Source organism: Petromyzon marinus, chromosome 13 (assembly GCF_048934315.1).
Source record: "Petromyzon marinus isolate PM22_M1 ecotype Great Lakes invasive population chromosome 13, UKy_Petmar_22M1.pri1.0, whole genome shotgun sequence".
Classification (NCBI taxonomy): Eukaryota; Metazoa; Chordata; class Hyperoartia; order Petromyzontiformes; family Petromyzontidae; genus Petromyzon; species Petromyzon marinus.
The window spans coordinates 3863905-3882314 of NC_133679.1; the positions used below are offsets into that span (position 1 = coordinate 3863905).

Below are 18410 nucleotides of genomic sequence, written 5' to 3' on the forward strand. Positions count from 1 at the left end.
GGAAGCTCACCTGGGCGGGCAATTAAAGTTACAAACAGAGATTCATATATTTTTTACTGAAAGTATTTAAATATTTATTATTTTTATTACTGAAATAACCAGAGTAACTCTACATTATAAACCGCCAGTGTGCTCACTCAGGTTAAGAACCAGGCTACAGTCTATATTATACTGCCAGTACACTCACCAAACTTAATAACCAGGCTACAGTCCACATTATAAATTGCCAGTACACTCACTCCGATTAAGAACCAGGCTACAGTCTACATTAGTGTTTTTATTTGTTTTTATTATTATTTTATTTTTTATTATTTTTATTCACTTTATTATTATTTTTCTATCTACGTGACTACCGAAATAACCAAATAATATTATTTCCTGCGGTGACGAAAGTTTGAAGTCAAAATTACAAACAGCGACTTGAGCTCGATTGTCCACAGTAGACATTACATACACAGGGCCCTGGGGCTAGAGCAGTAATGCAGTGGATAGGGCAGTGCCTCTGAACCTAGAGACCTGAATTCCCAGTCCATGCAACAAGGGGGGGAGTATGGTCAAGCAACTCCCGATCAAGACACCATGGAGGGGGCCTTCATCCAGCATTGGATTGACGATAGGCTGTACATTATTGCATCAAAATGATTTCAGGCTTCATGGCACCAGAGTTAGAACGCTCAGCTTGCAATTAATTGGCAGGCTTCTAGTTTAAATCACCCTTTTGGGGTAAACGCGTAAACTCAACAGCCCTCCGGAGTTAATTGGTGGGAAGTGAACCCGTGTTCATTCTACGAAGAAGCTGGCCCCCCACCATAGCAATGTGTGACTTCTACCGCTGGCTCAGCACTGTCAGCGGACACGAGGAGGAAGCTCACTGTTGCTCATTTCATCGGCGAGACTCTGACTTTCATAAAATATGCAGTTGCAAACAGGCCATTCAATTTTCCCAGCCAATAAATATATTCATGTTTAGAACGTAGAAAGATAGGAAGAGGGGGGGGGGGGGGCATTTTGGTCCATGTAGCTCACGTTGGCCGTGACACATTGCTCCGTTGTCTGATTCGTTTGCATGTGATGCTGCTGCTACCTTGCACCCAATCGTATGTCAGCTCTTAAGTCAGCTGACTTTATGTTATTTTGCAGTTCCCAGCGCTCCACCTTCCAACGTGACCATAGAAGTTCTCAATTCAAAGGTGGGATTCGTTGATTCCATCGTCGATGCTTATTGCGTATAACCGTCGACGTCACCCCTGTGAAGCAATTTCCGTGTTTGTGTATTGAAACGTAGTTTACCTCCTTTTGGAAATATCGCAGCTTATTTAAGTAGCCGCGTATAACTCTTTCAACGTCCATCCCAATTGCATAGTCCATTTGTCAATTGCTGTGCGTCGCAGCACCGCAGCCTCTACCACTTTCATTACCTTGGTCGGTAGGCGCTATTTATTATATTTCTCTCTCTCCCGTCTTTGAGCCATGTCATCGTCGCGTGCCGTTCACCGCCCTTTGTGGACGTGTTAACAGTGCTCTTTTGATTCCACCCCTTGTTGAATGTAGACCATTATAGTGCGCTGGCTTCCTCCGCCGCAAGGGATGCAGAACGGGCCTATAACCGGCTACAAAATCCGTCACAAGAAGGGCTTCAGGCGCGGAGAAACGGAAAACACAGAGGGAAACCAACTCTGGCATCAGCTTTCAGGTGGGCTCTAGGGCCGTTCGCTGGTCTAACCACTCTTATTAAGCCACTGGGAATGAATCCAGATTAAAATGAAACTCAGAAGATTTTGCAAGGCAAAGTAAAAAAAAAACCCTCAACGTATAAGCGTGATTAATGGGAAGAGGGTGGAGTGTGGTGGTGCAGTGGTTCATGCACTGTGCTCTGAAACTAGTGACTTGGGTCCAATGTATGTCCTGTATGTTGAACTTCTTTCCCACCATACGTAGCTGATCACGCTAATCGGAGGTGTGGGGGAAGGACAAGGAACTATTTGCAAAAAACTGTTTTAAAGAAATTCGTTTTAACTCTGCAATGCGTGGCCACGGCTGACATCGGCGATGAGTCGTATCTGAACTGGTGCTTGGTGACTCCCAAGTGGCACTAGCCAGCGTGGTGACGTGTGGTGAATAACCCATGCGCTATTGGGATTCCTTCTTTCAGAGAGTGGATTGACAGAGGGCTGTACGTTTAAATAACGTTACAGGAACACGTAATGTCATAAATATTCGGTCAAGGCAAATGCTCTCCCAGCTCCACCAAGCATTCGTGCTGTGCCGATCTCAAGTGGGATCTCAGAGCTGTGTTGGTTGAAATTCTACATTCCCATGGTGAGGGCTGGTCTCTTATAAGACAGTTACCATTGATTTACAAATAAGTGGTATGCGTTTTATCTACCCATAATGGATACTGAGTCGACTCGACAGTCAACTTTGCATTTGCGGGTTGAGCTCTCTGCCAGAGCACCACAAAGCATAAATGACACTTGATGCCGATATCGTTGTATATACATGTGTAAATGAGTAATGTCACGTGTGTTATAACTTATTATAGAATTCATATTTGGTTAAATTGTGTTTTAACGTTCATCCGAGGGTCACAGTCGAACGTACAGCGATTGTGGTGGGTAAATATATTTGAAGTTGGAATTGAAGGCATTGCCTGTAATCGAAGTGGCTGGAGCAGCACTTCCTTTTACAACCACTGCTGGGGAAGTTGATGCATTTCTCTCTCCGCTTATTTAGGTCTTGAAAAGGGCTCCGAGTACAGCTTCAGGGTGGCAGCAATGAACATTAATGGGACGGGTCCGTCCTCTGAATGGGTTTCGGCGGAGACCTTTGAAGACGACTTGGATGGTGAGTCACACTTTCACGCCTATCCAGCCCTGGCGGATGCCGGATTTGCGGGTGTTTGTGGGCAAAGTGCGGCGGTCGCCAGCGGGGGGTGGCGCCGGTCGAGGCCGCGTCGGGAAGAAGAATAAAGGACAGCAGGACGGTATTCTTAAGCAACGGATGCGAACGCGTGGATCTCCCGCGCGTGTGTATATATATCGGGATGCCTTCATCCTTCATCTTCTGTCACCTGGAGTAGGGGGGAGGAGATGGGACCTAAGCAATATTCCCTTTTGGGTTGGTCTGCAGCATCCTCGCCGTTTTGCTTTCTCGTTACTTACACAACGCCGCACTGAGCACGAGTGCCATGCTACCGACACCCACGTGGAAATTAATGCCCAGAAACAAAGTGTATTTCTCAGTATGAATTTCTAGAGAATGGACTTACCTCTGTTAAGTCTCGTTTTCTGGGGGGTTGCGTGTAATGGTTGCCGAAAGTGAGATCATGCTTAAAAGAGGCACGGTCATGGGCATCAATTCTATGTAACATTTTGAATTAAGCATTACCGCAATGTGACATGTACACTGTAATCTATCGCGTGGCCGCTAATGGATTGTGAAATCTGTAAGGGGTCTACTCACTTTTTATTAAAAACATTTTTTTATTCACTTTATTTTTTATTATTATTTTTTCTATCTACGTGACTTTACCGAAAGAACGAAAGAATATGGGTCTACTCACTATTGTAATCGTCGACATTTTTGCCTTTGATTTTTAACGGGGGGGGGATATACGGCTTGCTTGGGGAGCTCGGCTGCCGCCGACTTTCCTTTTGTGCACCCCACGGTAAACGGTTAACACATTAAACTGTAAAAAAAGTCTTGAGTCATGGCCCCCTGGGTCCACGGGGATCATTTGGGGCTCCACAAAAGCCTGAAAGGGGTCTGCTGAGTGTCAAGGGGTTTGCAAGGACACAGGGGAGGCTTCTGTGATTGAGTCGGGAAACCAGCGAAGCCCGTTCCTCTCCGCCACGTGTCACCCCCCCCCACCCCTTCACCACACGTGCCTGGGTAGACGCCTTCATAGCGTCCACAAGAGTGGTGCTGCTGCTCGTCTGTAATACGGCACTCTGGAAGGAGGGTTGATGCGTCGCGCAGAGATTATCGTGTGCTGTGAAAAGTCAGATCTCCTACGCTTTGAGCTGGTGTGCCCCCAGGCTGTGGAATTTACTTCCACTGGACAATCAAACGATTCGCTCAACTCCCTCGGTTTATTAAAATCCCACCTTAAGAAGCACTTATTTTCTAAGGGAGTTTTTGTTTATATCTCGTGAATAATTTGTGATGGAGATAGATTTGATTGGTGTACGCCTGCACTCAATTTTTGTTTTGCTGTGTACAGTGCCCTGTGACCTCCAGGTGAAAGGTGCTTCAGAAGCAGTAATTATTATTATTATTACCGAAACAAAATCCACATTACTCATCTGTGTGAACTGTTGAGTGGGATCCTCGTAAATGGCCGGTTTTCTCCAGGGTCTCCGGCTTCATTGAAAATATGCAACAACAAAATTAACAACAATAAAAACATTCATATTTACAATGCAGGACCCTCCTAAATGAATAGTATCTTGCCTGTATAAATTAATAGCTCATGTTGCAAATATATGTATTAAAATTACAATGCAGATCAGGAGATTTGGAATCCTTAGTCCCAAAATAATATGGATGAACTTCGGTCATGAAGAGAGAGAGGTAGATTTTATTTATTTTAGCGTGAAGGCCCCATTGAGCTGCTAGCCCTTGATTTATGGCCGTCCTGCAACACTCCAGGAGTTGTACAGTACAGAACTTAGTTATGATCTTGGATGCAGGAGAGATTCACAAAAGGGCATTCTGTGAATTAAGTAAACCTCACCTTTGCAATGTGCTTGGTATTGTTGCTTGACTGTTAGCCACTTGGCAGTTCACCAATTTCAAACATGCTTATGGTCAGGGGCGGAGCCAGGGGGGGTGACAGGGGTGACATTCTGCGTGTAAGTGTATGACACTCGGTCTGGCAAACTCCGTGCAACTGCATTGTCAGAGTGTGTCGCCATCCGATGGCATCTAGTTCAACAGCCTGACTCTCTAATCATTCTTGAAATTAACATTTGTTGAATGTCACCCCGGGCTGAAAATCCTGGCTCCGCCCCTGCTTATGGTAGTGACAAGAATGTTGTCATAAAACTGCTATGTGGCTGAACCCATTCCCCCCCCCCCCCCATATGCACATGGATTGTTACAATGCTTGTGGAATGTTTGAGTGAGGTTGATGCCCAATTTGTGGATGCGCTGCATGACATCCTCTCCTCTCTCTCTCTCTGCGGTGAGTTGTTTGGCTTCACGGCGTTGCCCTCTCCTCTGTCCCACCGCCGCTCACCGCCGCTCACCGCCCGCTCCACCGTTTGTTTGTTTGTTTTGCTTGCGCAGAGTCGCGCGTGCCCGACCAGCCCAGCTCGCTGCACGTTCGGCCACTCACCACCAGCATCGTGGTGAGCTGGACGCCCCCGGCCAGCCACGGCGTCATGGTGCGGGGATACCTCATCGGCTACGGTGTGGGCAGCCCCTACGCCGAGACCATCCGCGTCGACACCAAACAGCGCTACTACGCCATCGACAACCTGGGTGGGTTACGACCGGAGTTGCGCTCGCTGGCAGCACGGGAAGGAGTGATGGCATGGGTGCGGTGGCATCACCACACTCATGCCGTGACGACATGGTAGAGGCTTGACCTTGATGGCTAACCTTGATGACCTTGATGACATGATGCCTATAGGACAATTGACATAAATTGAGGGCAATGACAGAATAATAAGATAAATAAGGTTGAATAATCCTAGCCCATCATCATCATCTTCATGGAAAATCAAAATACGTTATCTTAAACGGAAATTCACTCTTGCCATAGCACTGTGGAATTTCCATCACTGGCTCAGGGCCACTAGCAGGAATGAGCGCTTCACTGAGAAGATAGTTTGTTGTGTTTTTTTTTTTTTATGGAGAGCAATTGAAGTAACGCCAGACGTAGCTATCTGGTTGTCATCTCTCCAGGACCGTTTCAAGATCAAATGTAATACTGCTGGCAGGGGGAATATTCCATCAACGATGTTTCACCTCCACGGCCTTGTTAACACCATTTCAATAAACCGAATGCTCGCCTATCTCTACAAGAAATGAGAACATGTTCACGACTGCACTGGCTCTGCCACTTCCCTTACCCTACAAAGTGTTCAGTTTGTTGTTTTATTTGATAGTTTTTTCGTTGCCCTCACTCCCCAAACCACGAAATATTTTTTTGACAAGAGAATGTGGTTCTATATTAATTTCTAACTATTAATGTCAGATCTATGGTATATTAACCTATGAAGAAAATGCAACTTAAAAAAAAATGCAAGCTGGAGTGCCTCACTGTTTTGCGTGATAAATTACCCCGAGCCAGTGAGCGTGCACTATATTTTTAATGGGTTTTTGTTTTAACAACTTAAAACTTTGCACTGCACAGGTTTCTGTGATTCTGCCGCATAACGCTTGGTTTTGCTAAGTTTCGCTCCGCATGCCGGGAGCTTTTTCCGGATTGCATTGTTTGTTTGTGTGAAAAATGTTGAACTTCTTCGGCACCGCACGTAGCCAACCAAGCTACACGGCGGTCGGAGGTGCGGGGCGGTTGGAAGACGACAAACTAACGCACAAAAAGGTTCCGACTGCCGAAACGTTTTCTCAAGAAGCTCCGAGCGCGTAGAGCGAAACGTTAAACGTCGTGCTGAACGAAAACACACGTCAGGATGTTCCAAATGTGATTGATTTAGTTTATCGGTTTAACACGTTTAGGAGGCTTTAACGACCAATATCATCGATAATACAGGGGTTTTTTTTCGGGTTAGATCGCGTAAATATATAAATGTGTCGTTAACGTGTATTTAAAAAAAAAACCTGTATTATGGATTGATTGTCTGTGTTGACGGTATGTCCTATTTTGTCATAGTCGAAGTGAAAAGCATCTTACCGCTGAAGCAGGCATGTTAAAGTGATCATCTCTGTTGACAGTCCTGACCCAGCGTGGGAACATTCCACATTTCTGTCAGTATCGTCATGTGATGACAATGTAGTGGCATTTACTCATCAACCCTCAAGGATGACACGGGATTAGTGGACCCCTGATTGGAATTTCAACTCGCAACCTTGTGAGTTGCCTGCTATGAGTACACAATGGAGACATAGAAGATGAAATGTAAAAAAACCCCCACAAAATTTACTTTGAAAATCAGCAACATGATTTTCCAACGATGATATTAATCATTGAAACTATATGAAAAATATATATAAGGTTATACACCTGGAATATAATTGGAATTTGTATTATTCATGCCAGTCGTCTACTGAACCAGATTTAGAAAACCATAGGTGGTTACAAATATAATTGTGTGTAAAAATAATATCTAGAATTTGAAACAATTACAGCTACATGAGAGAGAGAGAGAGACGATTATCATTACTAAAAGGTAGCGTTTTTTTATTCTCCGGAAGTAGTTTAATAAAAAAATACTTAAATAGTTAAAAGGATCCTCATTTATCGTTATTTACTTATCTACATCGAAGAGGCCATCCTGAGTGGAATCACCTTAAACTTACTTGGTTCAGTACTGTGCCAAGGGAGAGACACTGTACAATGGCATTTGCGTTCGAGACGAGCGATTTGGCACGTTGCTCATTTTCAGGTGGTGCACGCGATCTTGTAGCCTGCATGTAAATGTGGCCTCGGATTTTGTTCAAATCCACGTCGCGTTCGCCGAATGCAAATGAAGGTTCACGTGTCACTTAAAGGACATGACGTGTCTGGTGGTATCGTCGGCGCACCAGCCCAACGCAAAGCGATCAGGCCAGGTGTTACACCACATCCCATTTGTTTCGCCCGCTTTAAGCATGCGCCAATTCGAAGCAGAGGAGCGCACGAACTCCGAGCGCAACTTGGAACACAATAGGTTCTTGTGCGCCGTGTACGTCTGTCAAGAACGATGGACGTGACGGCAGAATCCATTCGATTTATTCATTGAAGTTTTCATTTGCCCAATGCTTGGAGTGTTGTTTGTGAAAAATGTCTCGCCCCCCCTGACTTACGATATTAAACTAGGTAATGTCATTCTTACTTGAAAAGACTGGCAGAGTACCTACGGTCAATGAAGGTTTTTTTTTTTATATCCACCGTGAAATACATTTCTTGCCGCGTATATTTCATGTTGGAGTATTCCTGTACAGCCATTGTTTGGCATAGTCTCTTACACTCACTTGAATATAGTCCACTCTGTCATGATGACAGATCTTTTTTGTTTTGCATGGGTACGTACGTGTGTGTGTATGTGTGCATGGGGAGCGGTCGTGTAGTGGTTGGTATACTGCGCTATTAACCCAGAAAGTTCAATTCCCACTCATGGCCAGCATCAGTGAAAAATACCTGAACTGCTCCTGAACATCCCCTAGGTCAACTCAACCTCAAATGAGTGTCTGCTACAGTCTGTAAACATCAGCTTTGGGGGAAAAGAAGCAGCCGCGTGTGGTGCTGGCCACCCACCACCCTCTCCCATGTGTCATGCCAACCTTGGGGAGGGGGGGTGTCTATGTTTGCGTGTGAGCAAGAGAGATGGAGTAGTGTCACAGTGGCTAGCACACCGCGCTAAGATTTGGACAGCCCGGGATTCCATTACCGTCCACGCACAAATGTGCCTCTCCCCGTGCTCAGCGGCAGCCTTACGTGTGCGTCCCTTGCTACCCAGGCTCTGTGCGCTAGCCTCGGCCAGGATTGTACTTCCATAGCCGAGACGTCCTTCACCCCCCCCCACCCCCACACACCCCCTTCGGTCAGAATGTGGTACGCTTCGCGAAAAAAAATTGTTTCGCAAATATTTGCGCTACACGTCGGCGATGGTGCGCCGATGCTGTGAGGCCGGATCTCGGGAGGGTCGGCTGCGTTAGCAGCTGCAGGGGGACCTGGCGGAAGGTGGGGAACTAATAGGTTTAGGCGGTGCAGAGCCGTGGCTCCAAACAACGGCTTTGGCCAGCGATGACGCCTCGGATATTGACGTCAATGACGATCGATCGCTTTTTTTTTTAAATCTCAAACCCTTCCCGTTGCTGTACGTCTGCAGAACCAAATCACCAGTACGTCATCTCTCTGCGGGCTTTTAACCAAATGGGGCAGGGCGTGCCGCTGTACGAGAGCGCGACCACACGTGCCGTCACAGGTGAGCGCCGACGTGGGTTGGCAGTGTGTCGGCCCCTCGCGCGATGTTTACCCCCCTGGCGATGTTTACCCCCCCTGGCGATGTTTACCCCCCTCGCACGATGTTTACCCCCCTGGCAAGCGAATGCCAAATTCTTTATGAGCTGGAGGATCCCCGTTTTCAAAACCGCGCTAATGATTCGCTTTGCATCATTGCCATTTGCAGCAGGAAAATGGTATTAAATAGTTGTAGGGGTTTGGTTTGTTTTGATCGAGATTTTTTTAAAACTTGTAATTGCAGTTTTAATAAAATGTCGGAATGGTATTAATTTTAATCATCGTAAAATAACGTCTCTTAGTGAAATGTCAGATTTGCGGTGGTCTTTTGCACAGTTTTTTGGTCATGCGGAATAATTAATTTTGACCTTTTGCATCAATTGTATGTGGTGGGGCAGGGATATAACATGCATACTCTTTCAAACGACTAATTATTTCTCTGCTTCTTGTTTTCTTCTCATTGTTCTCATGAACCATCACATTTCAAACCCCCCCCCCCGTCCCCGTTTTTTTTTTAAACATCGTATTTATTTACGTTAATTGCATTTATGCCGTTTAACTCTCTCCACGAAATCCACACGTGCTTTGTTTATTTAATGTTTTGTTGCGTTTCACATGGTGTGACTTTGGGTTTGATTTAAATCACTCACGCGCAGACCCTGAAGATCCTGCGGAGGATGACCTGTTTGACCTTTTCGTGGACCCTTTCACGGCAGTCCCAGATCTCCCCACTCCCATGCTGCCCCCCGTGGGGGTCCAGGCCTTCGTCATCTCCCACGACACCATCAGGGTCACTTGGGCAGACAACACTCTGGCCAAGAACCAGCGCATCCCAGACGCGCGCCACTACACCATCCGTTGGAAGACATACTTCTCCACCACAGCCAAATACAAGGTGCCCCCTCCCACCTCCCTCCCTCCCTCCCTTCCCTTCCTGCACAGAGGTGTCATATTTGCATCGTTGCCAGGGAAAAAATACACGTGGCTTAAAATGGGTTTCTCCACCACCACTTCCATTAACTGTCCAACGCAATAGATGTTGCTTTTTATATAGCGCTGTGCGTACACAAAGTCCCCGATTCTCTGACGGAATTCTAATGCAGGGGCAGGAGGAACAGGCAGTGGCAGTCTTACATAGTGGCCGACCCTCCGCCATGGGAATGTGGAAATCCTACCGCTTAATCGTGGTTGCCATGGGAGATAAGAAAGGCTGTTGGCACTATTACGTTCCTGCCAAATCTCGCGCAACATTCATTGTGCTCAGAGTCTATCGAGCAGTAGCTACTCGTAGCATTTTTTTCAATATTTATTTAGTTGCCATTTATTCAAACCAAAAACGTATCTGGATTGGCGGGCATAAAAGGGTGAACTTAGCATGGTCAACCAAGCCCAGAGTTGTGGTTGCAGTTGCCCCAGGAGTCAATATTGCCTCATTGGAGAATCGTTACCACTTTTGTACGTGTATGTGGTTGTTTAATGTTTAATATGTGTTCCGTTGTGTGTATGCTATTGTGTATTAGTTCGTTGAATCACTGATGCGTTGACAATTTTAAGTCTGGATTCTTTAAAAGTTTTATCAAGATTTATCAAATCAAGTGCACTATTTTTAAGGACTTTTAAATGAGCCTGAGTCTCATGATTATACGAGGATGTGCCATCAGAAAATGAGCTCCTGGGGTTCTAATTTAAGAAAAAGAATGCATAATCTTCCCCCAATTTCATTTAAATATATGTAAATTTGGTTGTAAATTATTCATGCATTCAACTTGCATAATCCACAGTTTCCACAAAAGCCAAAACCCTATACATTTGGCTCTTCACAATTATATGGTGCCCGGGGCTCAAACGAACAGTCATATGAATACATTAAATAACAGTAATTCAGTCTTGTATATGTACTAAAATATAGGAATGGGGTGGGAGGGTGGGTGGGGAGTGGAGAGGGCAGGAGAACGCCACTTTAGATTTATTTTTTTTGGCGCATGCTGAAGCGTGTTCACACATAAATCATGGATGCCATCTGACGCATTGGGGGGGGGGGGGTGTCTGCGTGTGCGACGTGCGTACGCCTCGCATCGTTTGCGAGTTTTCTGCGACGCATGGCGAGGGGGGGGGGTCCCCTTGACATTTTTTTGTTTGCTTTTAAACACGTTTTCAATTACTGCACCTCGATTATTTAATCTTCATTGCTCGCCCAGTGGCTTTCGAAACGGGTAATAACACATGCAGAATGCCAGGGCGCTTGGGAAATCTTTTGCTTGAATAGATTCAATGCCCTTCCATCAAAGTCAAAAGTTGTCCCCGTGCTCAAACAAGCGTTTAAATTGCCGGACTTATGGTCTTTGTAGAAATTTCATATTCGTTCATTCGTTCGTTTCTCAGTCCGCTTGTCCTGGTGATGGTCACGGTGGCAGCATGTTGAGTAGGTTGGCCCAGACCTCCCTTTCCCTAGCTACAGACTCCAGCACTACTACACTATACACTACACTATACACTACACTATATACAACACTATACACTACAATACTGTACACCGACTCTAGCTCTTCCTGGGGAATTCCCAGGCATTCCCAGGCCAGCCGAGCAACAGTCCCGCCACCGTGTCCTGGGCCGGCCCCGGGGTCTTCGCCCAGTTCATTTTTGTGTGATATCAATATAGCTCTTGATGTCCTCATTCTATACTTTTTTACTTAAAATGTTCGACCCTGGAGGGATGATGGGACTGTGAGTCACCGTGCCACCTGGCTGTATCTGAATGCTAGTCAGATTATATCTGAATATATACTCTTTGGTTCTTTCGGAAAAGTCACGTAGGTATAAGATAAAATAAATCACGACGTTTCGGGCGCAACACAAGCGTCCATCATCAGGTGGGAAAGCATGGTCTGCCTCAGCAGCAGACCAAAGAGTATGGAGTATGGATTCCTGCAGTGACGAAAGCTTCAAATCATGATTATATCTGAATATTTATCATGTTACTTATCGTAATACTTATCATAGTATTGGAATGATTGGTTTGGAGAAGTGGGAGCACAGTGGTTAACAGCACTGTACTATACACCCAACAACCCGAATTCGATACCATGGCTAACGTCCCTGGTGGATTATATTGCTGGACATTTCTGAACATTGGACATCTGTGGAAAAATAGCTTCAAAGCTAATTGGATTCCTCCAGTCTAAATCAAGATTATGATTATGGTAGCTGCACTGGTCCTGCCTCCATCACCCCCTTCGCCAACCCACACTGACTGGCATGGTGAAGTACGGTCGAACAACCACCACGACCCACGTGGCGTGGAAGGCCTTCATTCAGCAGTTGATAAAAAAAAAACAATTGCTGAGAATTATTAATGATCATTGGGGATGGTTCCGTGCCATAACAGTTATCATACTGGGCTTGCAATCCAGAGGTTGCCTGCTCGATCACAGATAGTTGATCGGCAGGTCTCACATGATGGGGTACAGTGTGGGTGCTCCCACACCTCTTCCAAGATGTCTGGCCAGGGTGAAAGAGTAGGCCAAAATATCCTAAACAGGGGGCGGGGGGGGATTTTTTGAGCCCCATCTCGCTATGGCCCATCCGTCAGCGATGGCACCCACAAACAGTTGCAGGTCTGCGTATTTAACTTTGTCTATAATAGAGGTTTTTGTTTGGGGGTTAGATCACGTAACTCTAAATGTGTCGCTAAACCTATTTATATTTACGCGATCTAACTAACCTAAAAACGTCTATTATGCAATATATTGGTCGCGAAAGCCTATGACTACTACGTGTTAAACTTACTACTACTACTTAAACTTATTACTACGTTAAACGTACTACTACTACTTGTTAAAATTACCTTCGTTAAACTCACCTTCGTATTTTTTTGAGCTGATCGTCATCGTCGCCTGATCGTGCAGACGGCGAACTCCACGACATTCACGTACCTGGTGAGCGGCCTCAAGCCCAGCACGCTGTACGAGTTCTCCGTCATGGTCACCAAGGGACGTCGCTCCAGCACCTGGAGCATGACGGCACAGGGCACCACAATGGAGGCGGGTACGTGTCGAAGCTTACGCTCCTCGAACTGCATCCTCCGTGCATACGTCCGTCAACGGTGGCTAGGAGATGTTAACTACCTCGCCCGGTATGCAGGAGGTCGTGGGTTCGATCCCGACACTGACGCCTGCTGCTGTATATTTGGAGTTTGCGTGTCTCTCTCTCTCTCTCCCCATGGTCGCGTGGATTTTTCTCCGGGTCCTCTGATTTTTCCCTCGACATTTAGAGTCAACGTCACGCGTTTAGAGTAATTGGCTGCTGTAAATGTCCACGTGATAAGCCACTTTGTTGAGCTATCGTTTGAGATAGCCAGGTCGCGTCTGAAAAAGAGCTACATAGTTCAGTGGGCCCGACCTGGTAGAATGAAAAATAAATGTTATAGTTTTTAAGTTAGGTAAAAAATACCAGTCACGGCCTGCATTGTGCGTGGAGGCCTGAGTCCAGCGGCAATTTTGATGGATTGATCAATGGACGGAACGCAACCCTGTCCATCAAGACTTGTGGATGTAGCCTGTGGAAAACGAGAGACACTGGGGAGACACATTCCAACAAAAAATGTAATTTTACCAGCAGTGGCTGTCAAGGACACGGAGTTTTAAAGTCATGGCAGCATGTGTTGCTGAGAGTCCTTTTCTTTGAACCTTGCCGATTGAAGTTTGTGCTCATTTTACGCTTGTCGTGTTCAGCCGCAGTGCAGTGCACGTAACTCTGTGTCCGTGCAGAACACTGCCGCACAACTGCAGAGCACATTGGGGATTTATAGAGCATCTTAATGCAATTGCGCCGTGCTAATGAGAGCCCTAAAGCTGCTATTCGGTGCCAGATGCTGTGTGTGAGTGTGTTTTGCGGAGTGGCATCGTTATCTTTAGCACACTGCATTACAGCAACCCAAGTTTAATTACTATATACGCTTACCATTGGTGAACGTTATTTGAAACCGATGTAGGTCTCTCTTTAGATTGCTTAGGCCTGAAATGAGTATCTGATATGTCATCAGCATTCCTTTATTGCCACTGCCATCGTCATCAGCTCTGATCAATTCACTGCAGAATCAAGGCCTCCCCAACCCATTGCCATCTCTTATGGTATCGCGATCCAACATTTCATCTAGCTCCTGAATTCCATCATTCCATCTCCCCGGCGGACTTCCTCTAGCATTCCGTCCCTTGGCCGCCATTCATTTTTCTTGACCATCGCACATCATCCCTTCTCACAACGTGCCCTGCCCAAGCCCACTTGCACGTCAACCCTTTCCCGTTTTGAAACGTCTGCAAGTTGCAGGATGGGTGTCCCGTTCACTCCTGAATCTCGGAATGAGCAAGCGGCTTAGCGGAACTTTCATTCTGAGACGCGTAGCGCCGTTGTTTTTAAAGGCATTATGCTCACCGCAGAGAACTGTAGCAACTCGACCGCACTCTACGATAGCTGTAGCCAAACTGTGCCACACGTCCTCCCGCATGGCCTTGTGGAAGCCGCGGTTATCTTATTTAAGTTTTCCTACTAGTTTTGTTGCGTACATGTACGTCATTGGAACAGGAAAGTGTTAATAGGTATTCGCTAGCAGCATTTGCACTGACAGTCTGTGTTGTAAAACGGCATGTTTGCTGTTGTCGTGTGGATTTTTTCTCCGGGTCCTCCGGTTTTTCCCTCCACATTTTGAGTCATCGTGCGTTCATATTATTTGGCTGCCATACATTTCCACACGATGATCAGCCACTTCGTTGAGCTATCATTTGTGGCCTGGTTACTTCTGAAAGAGAGTGATGTAGCTCAGGCGGGTCTTACCTGGTAAAATAAAAAAATGGTTAAACTAAAATATGTGCCAGGGGAGTTATTAATTTCACATCGAGACGCCTGTTATTCTGGATTTCGTTTGGGATATTGCTTAATTAAAAGGAAACCGTCAAGCCAACATTAAACTGAGCAAAGCGATTGCAGTGCTCTTGGTGGAAAATAAATAAAATGTCAGGTGTGAAAGGAAAACATTCATCATTTGATTCACAGCCTTTCGCATTGATGACTTCAAAATTGAAACCCATAATTTATAAACTTCCCCGTGGAAGGCGATTGTCTCTACTCTTGTAATGTATTGGGAATGGCAGATCTATCTGGATAGCGTTATGGAAACTTAAACTTAATAATACAATCAGGAACTGAGTGACATGTGATATATAGTGAGGTGGGATTTTCTTCTCTCCCCCTCATGAATAAATTCAATGGTAATTTTTTTCATCTCATTAAAATAAACAAAAAACAGGCTTATAATGGGATATTTAAAATAAATTGTTTTGGTTTGTTGACACACAGAAATGGATACATATATAAATTCCCATTGTCGTAGCCCTTCAGCCTTTACGAATGGTTGAGGTAAGTGCTCTTAGCAATCAACTACTGGGGCTGGCACGTCACCCTCCTGGTAGTGTGACCAGCCCCATGCCTCGTCCAACTTTTGTCTCCTCATTGCTGATGTTTACACCCAATTTAAGGCTGAGTTGACCTCGTAGAAGGCCCAGTACAGGATCATATACCGCTTTCAACTGATATGCATCGGTTGAAGAAATTGCAGCACAAATACAACAACAGCTGCTGCCATTCACCTGTAAGTGGCGACAATGTCACCACAGTGCATGTGCCAGGCTAGATGCACTTTGAGGCCACATGCAACATACAGATGTTTTGTAAATTGTTAGATGTTTCAATTGGTTCACAAACCGACCCGCTTTATATATTTTTTATTCTGTTCTTCCTGAAGCTGTCTCCAAAGGGGAGAGGGGAGTGAACTCATTTTGACCATCTTATGATTTTCTAAGCTTATTTTCATCGAACAGACGTATGATTGTTTGCACTTGATGTTACTCTGTGGACCGTGACAAAAATCATGGAGGCACTCACCCTGAACATTCACTGCCTGCTCATGCACCAACACAGGCACGTTGCACACACACACACAAATTAGCAATGTAGATTGCCCCAAAAGCAGGCGGCTTGCTTGGAAACAGCTCTTGAAGACGCCCATAACTGTCGCGGCCTACTTAAGGCACTTTCAGAAATCCGAAGGCAGTTGTATAAATCCCCGGACGCGTACGCAAATTTTTCGTTAATCAATTTCTCTGTTGACCTCTGTTCCCAACACACGCATTTCGCAATCGATTTCGAGTGATCGCCCGCCCGCGCATTCCAGGCCCGCCGCCCGTTTTGCTCAGTCGACTTCAGGAGGTCGCCGGTTCTCGTGTCCGTCGTTACAGTCGTGTTCACGGCCGCCCGCTCGGTTACTCCTGAGGCAATTATTATCGGGTTGTTGTCGTGTTTTGGTTTTTACCTAGCTGTAGCCCACGCAGTTAAAAGCTCATAAAAGCGGGGCGCCGCCTTTAATATGGCTTGTAGCAAGCCATCCCTCGGGTGTCCGTTTTGCTGCTTGAGGGGACCCCACTGCTCGCGGAGAGAGCAAATGTGTTGTTACAAGTGGCACGCATTGTCACGTTGCTCTTATCAGATGGTCAAAGGCAGGTAACGGTTAAAATCGGTGCCCGTTGATGTCACCACACCTTTGCAAGAACCTTCTGCATTTCTGATCGATTTTACGGTTATGTTCTTTGGGTCTTTCGGTAAAGTAAAAAAAAAACTACGACGTTTCGATTGCAACACAAGCAATCGTCATCCTTTTATTTTTTCCTCCTGATGACGATTGCTTGTGTTGCGATCGAAACGTCGTAGTTTTTTGTAAAAGAAATAGTTCACCGTGACTTTACCAGAAGACCCAAAGAATATGAATTCCTGCAGTCACGAAAGCTTTAAGTCAAGATTTTACGTTTATTCAACATTTAACATCTGACCTCCAAAAATTTGTGATCACGAGTGTTCCACCATCTGGCCCCTTAGGCCTCCTTCCCCTTTTGGGTCCTACTTGGTGACTGTCCCTCCTCTAGCCTGCACACGTGCATCATCCAATAAAACCTCCTCTTGTATGTATGTTTAACGTCTTTCGTACCGTACGTAGCCAACCGTGCTAATCGTCTGCAATGATTTGCTGTAAAAGTGCTTTTCTGTAACATTCTATTGGTTACCTTATCCTCCCTCACCTTCCCATGGAATTATTGGCGTACTCCCAGGCCATAAGCTTATTGTAAATGTTCTGCTTCCTCCTATATGGCAACACAGGCGTTACACCTGCCTCTAACACTTATCGTTTAATGCTAAAGTTGATATTTAAAATGGTCCCAAAGTGTAGTCCACCAATTTTAAATCCCACGTTACTTCAATTTCAAAATATTTTTTTCAAAGCAGATGACCATTGTGTAGTTCATGCCGCCAGTTTATTTATTTGTTTGTTTCAAAATACACTTGTAAGAAGTTGGAATTTGAAGTGCAAATGGGAAAAACGTGCGTCAGTGTGAGAATAGTCACCACCAAGGCACTGTGCTGCTGCACGAAGCCTTGGAGAAAATAGCAAAAAGTAATTGGTTTGTGTTCATTTAAAAACACAGAATGTGTTTCTTCTAAATAAAACATGAGAAACCGATTCATCATAGACCGACTGCTAATTAAAAGTTACTTTCACAAAACTACTCACAGAGCGTAGATTGTATTGCTACAGAATGGTGTGGGTGGCAGTTTATTAGCTTCGTGCCATTTTGCCGGCACAGTTACGTGAATACGCTCACGAGAGTCGGTTTCAACGTGAACTTTTTGGCCATCTATGAATTCCCTGAAGCAATTTATAATGTGACAAGCAGCATGAACACACATTGTTATATTTCCCTCCATAATGCAATTTCATCTCTAGAGCTGTTCCATCGTGTCTGCTTTTACAGTTGAAGTCATTGTCTGAGGTTACATTTATTTTATAAATGCGCTCTTACTTCCGTTTTTGATATTAGAGCTATTATTTTTTTTCCCTCTCATGAAAGCACGTGAACATTTTAAAGTGGTCGTTTTCTTGACAGCCATACTTTGCAAGATGGATGTAGTGAGCAAAGCGGTGTTGCAATGGTCCCCTGTTATGTGCACACTTATGTTGTGACTTCAGCGACTTGCGCACATTCTGGTGCGTTTATAAATGGGAGCGGAAAGATATGAATCATTGCCCGGTTCACAACACGCAGCATTGCAGATTGCCAGGTGGCGGATCGACGTGGCAGCACTTAAGTTGCTTCGTTACGGTACAGCTGCCCTTTTATCTCATCAAAGGACAAGAAACAAATACCTTTAAAGACCCACGTGTTGCCTCACAAAGGCG

The 18410-nt window shown here is 45.3% G+C and overlaps 1 protein-coding gene across 10 annotated transcripts in view; it reads left to right on the forward strand.

The window, feature by feature from the left end:
* NEO1 (neogenin 1) overlaps positions 1 to 18410 on the forward strand; it is a 168859-nt gene that overhangs the window by 123591 nt on the left and 26858 nt on the right. For 9 of the 10 annotated variants that reach the window (XM_032953170.2, XM_032953166.2, XM_032953169.2 and 6 more), the window contains exons 12-18: positions 1141 to 1190; positions 1552 to 1693; positions 2734 to 2844; positions 5290 to 5484; positions 9000 to 9095; positions 9787 to 10025; positions 13036 to 13174. In XM_032953170.2, the coding sequence (XP_032809061.2) occupies positions 1141 to 1190; positions 1552 to 1693; positions 2734 to 2844; positions 5290 to 5484; positions 9000 to 9095; positions 9787 to 10025; positions 13036 to 13174 (972 nt within the window). The remainder of the gene's footprint in view (positions 1 to 1140; positions 1191 to 1551; positions 1694 to 2733; positions 2845 to 5289; positions 5485 to 8999; positions 9096 to 9786; positions 10026 to 13035; positions 13175 to 18410) is intronic. The other variant, XM_032953168.2, reaches the window with a different exon arrangement.